At 45.2% G+C, this 3,443-nt stretch overlaps 1 protein-coding gene across 1 annotated transcript; it reads right to left on the bottom strand.

Annotated features, from left to right (window-relative positions):
• Window positions 1–1,649: 1,649 nt before the first annotated feature.
• On the bottom strand, window positions 1,650–3,212 carry LOC103523677 (the record flags this gene model as incomplete). The annotated part of the gene is made up of 3 exons (XM_008488699.2): window positions 1,650–1,690; window positions 2,182–2,622; window positions 2,910–3,212. Coding segments are annotated over 2 exons (531 nt in total), but the record flags the coding sequence as incomplete, so codon positions are not given.
• Window positions 3,213–3,443: the final 231 nt, after the last annotated feature.

The raw sequence follows: 3,443 nt of genomic DNA on the forward strand, positions 1-3,443 counted from the left end.
CAGATCAAAATAACATACAAACTTGAGCTACTGCTTGAGCTTCCCGGGAAAACACAGGACGAGCCGCCGCACGTGACGCCGCGAGCGCCCGGCGGGGCACGGGCGCCCGGAGGGCCCGCTTAAGGACATAAAAACCTCGCATCGCCAGTCACCCAGCGGCATATTTCAGTGCAAATTGAGAGAACTCGTTCGAAATTCGTTGAGTTGAACCTTGAGGTGGTGCCACAACTCCCACACACAGTCGACCCTGGCCGTCGATCTACAAGGTTATCTATCGTTATCCAGGCACCGTGTGCGACGGTTCAGGTTTGACATAGAATGTTATATCTTCCTTTCCTTTCTAGATTATTCTGTGATCTGTCCTCTGGTCTGATCATAATGTGGACTCACATCTTTGGTATTCTCTAGTTCTGCCTCGTGTGGGATATGAACGCTCTGCTTCTGGTAATCTGAGTGAGCGGCGTCGCGTCAAATCCTTCCTCTGCGTACTCACCCGATACTCGATGGGAGCGATTGTGGACAATATGTTGATGCTGCCTCCGGCGTCTCTTGACTTAAACGACGTGCCAGTAGAAAACCAGCGAGATAGAAAAGAGGGTAACGCGTCGCAAGGTTGAGTTGTAGAATGTCAGAAAGAAATATGAAGTTTTGTGAACAGCTGAGGCAAAAGAAGAACGAGAGCAAATTCAACATTATGTAGGCCTTGAGGCCGTTCTCACTTGTTTGTTCGGATTAAAAATAAAAAAAAAAAAAACGCGTCGTGCGTAGTGGGCAACACACCCTCATTTAAATTCATAGCTTACAGGACCTTTCGGAAAAAAATCGGATGAAACTCACCGACAAGCGGCCCACGACGGCTCCATCATGGTAGGCGACGTCTCTGCCGCGGGCCGGGGTATACTCAATATGCTGGGTCAGCGAAGTGCATCAAAGCCTTAGACACGCGCGCGGGACACGTTTTCGTCGTCCATCGCGAGTTCTGCTCTTGTGGCTCCTTGAGGGCTTCGGAGCCTGCTCACGTATCAAAGGTAGCTTACCGCTTTCGGGGATACGAACAGCAGATGCTCACTCGCTTGAACTTGTGCATGAACTGTCATGAAGCTAGATTGATGATCCGGTTGTCGGTCTGATGACCCACAAAGGTTCAACTTGAACCCTTTCGAAGAAAGCCATGGTTCCTTGCGTATCCCATCCGCCAAAACTCGCGATGAAAGCATGTATCACGTCCACATATGTTCCAGATATTTGGATGGCATGTATGGATAGACACCTCGATTATCTCTTCAGAATTGCGCACACAGTTCCTCATGTTGCTGATGAACGAGAAAGTGGTGAGAAATGACATCGCTGAAATGAAGCAAAGCGGAGCTTAACGTCAGATATTTTTAGTCTGATGGTACTGGGGAGGAAGGATTTGGAATTTTAAAAGAGCGAGAGCTCACCTGATTGTGCAAGTTTGTCGGTCGATTCTTCCTTGTGTCTTTTGAGTTGTGTTTTCCATGGCTTGCTGTTCAGTTCCATATGGGTAATCAACGATGTTCCCACCACCCATCAGTTATGACCAAGAGCTAACAGTGCCCCATATGTACAACATTAACAATATCACAACATTACCTATTTTTTCAAAGGTCCGCGCCCAGAGGTTTAGTCTGACCACATTGTCTGATTGTTGGATAGTCTCATCCTAAGGCTGGATTTCCACCAACGCTGTCGCGCCGGCAAGAAAATCGCATAGTGGAAAACGTGTCGCGCGGCAAAAATCGCATAGTGGAAACGTGTCGCGCGACACGAAAAAAAGTCGTGTGACCATGCGACTTCTATCCGATGAAAGTCGGTCCGGATCAAAGGAATGTCGCGTAGCAATGCCAGTGGAAACGTGTCGCGCGACTCTTCATTTTAGTTTGTTTTTTATTATGAGTGGGAGTGCTTTAATTTTAATAAAATTTTAATTTTTTATATAATTTTCATCACCCTATATCACGTTGAATACACAGCTTAAAAAAATAAATAAATTAAAATATTTTTTAATTGCAAGTGGAAACAGGTCACGTCGCGCGACAAACGTCGCGCGGTTTTGTCGGGGAGTGCTTTAATTTTTAACAGGTCACGTCGCGCGACAAATGTTGCAAGTGAAAACAGGTGACCTGTTGCACGACAGAGGTCGCGTTGGTGGAAATCCACCTTTAAGGTGCGATAGACGGAGGGTTTTTTACGCTCGCCTTTTTTTCAAAAGCTGCAATAAAATACATCCTGCGTGTGTAAAAACTCTCCATGCTCTCGTAAGTTTAGTAAGAGGAGGATACCAGTAACATTCCCTCGTAACATCTTCTGGAATGCATCTCCTCGTTTGAAGCAACGGGAAATGTCTATGCTATGGTTTCTACGCCACGATACTCACACCCACAACTTTCCTATCAGAGGCATGTGTCTCTCCTCCATTTCCTTGCCAGAGTAACACATGACGGACGTCAACTCCACACGGAATGAAATGTTGTGCTCTCTGAAAGCCTCGGCCAGAGTTGTGTCCAAAGAGGTCTGAATATCATTGGCCGTGCATACTTCTGGGACACAAAGTCCCCAGGAGAATTTCAGTCGACTCAATCGTATGGACTTATCGCGAGGCTGAAAAAGAAAAACGATCCGAGATTTAGAACTAAGGAGGGTTGTACCCGCAAGCTTTACTGGACAAGGGGTTTTGCTCTGAAATCGGCCCAAAAAAGGTTGACCGACCCCTGCTCCGTTTTGGATGGCTTGGAATTTTGAATTTCTCAGAGCTCTATACTGATGGTCCTCTTTGGTTTTCGACCGACTGTCCTTTACGGGCGAAACGGCCATTGCAACGCATGGAAAACATTTGAAATGATTTCTCCACCCTGGTAGGCAGGTCTGTACTTTTGAACAGCACTCACCCGCAAAAAGCTCCAAACAGTTTTATCCATGTCGTACGGGGGCCAATCTCGGGTTTGATTGTCGTAGAATTCCGGATAGAGTTGATGAGATTGGGGTGAGAATGTAGCGGTGGGAAGACAGAATTGAGTGCGAAAGTTTCTGATGGGAACTCTGGTTTGGATGCATTGGTCTGCGTGACCGAACTGAGTGTTATCTCCATCTATTAAACCTGATGGTGTTATGACAGACGCATCCAGCACTGAAAACCAAACCAAATACAGGAAATTAGGAATAGTTATCGGGATGGAATAGTACACACTGGACTCCGCTCAAGAAAAGACCCTCATTCCAAGAAGTATGTAAAAGGCTTAAATAGACATACACCCTAAAGAGAATAGTTATACATACCTATGTCTATGTATGTAAAATAGTAAATAAATAGGTAGGTAGGTATACTCGTAGGTACTTGTTTGTTTCTCTTATTATTCAATACATAGGTAATTATGAGAACTTGTTTATAAAAAAAATAATAAGAAAAAAAAAAAAAAAAAAAA

The sequence above is a fragment of the Diaphorina citri genome, unplaced genomic scaffold (genome assembly GCF_000475195.1).
Source record: "Diaphorina citri unplaced genomic scaffold, Diaci psyllid genome assembly version 1.1 scaffold32655, whole genome shotgun sequence".
Lineage (NCBI taxonomy): Eukaryota > Metazoa > Arthropoda > Insecta > Hemiptera > Psyllidae > Diaphorina > Diaphorina citri.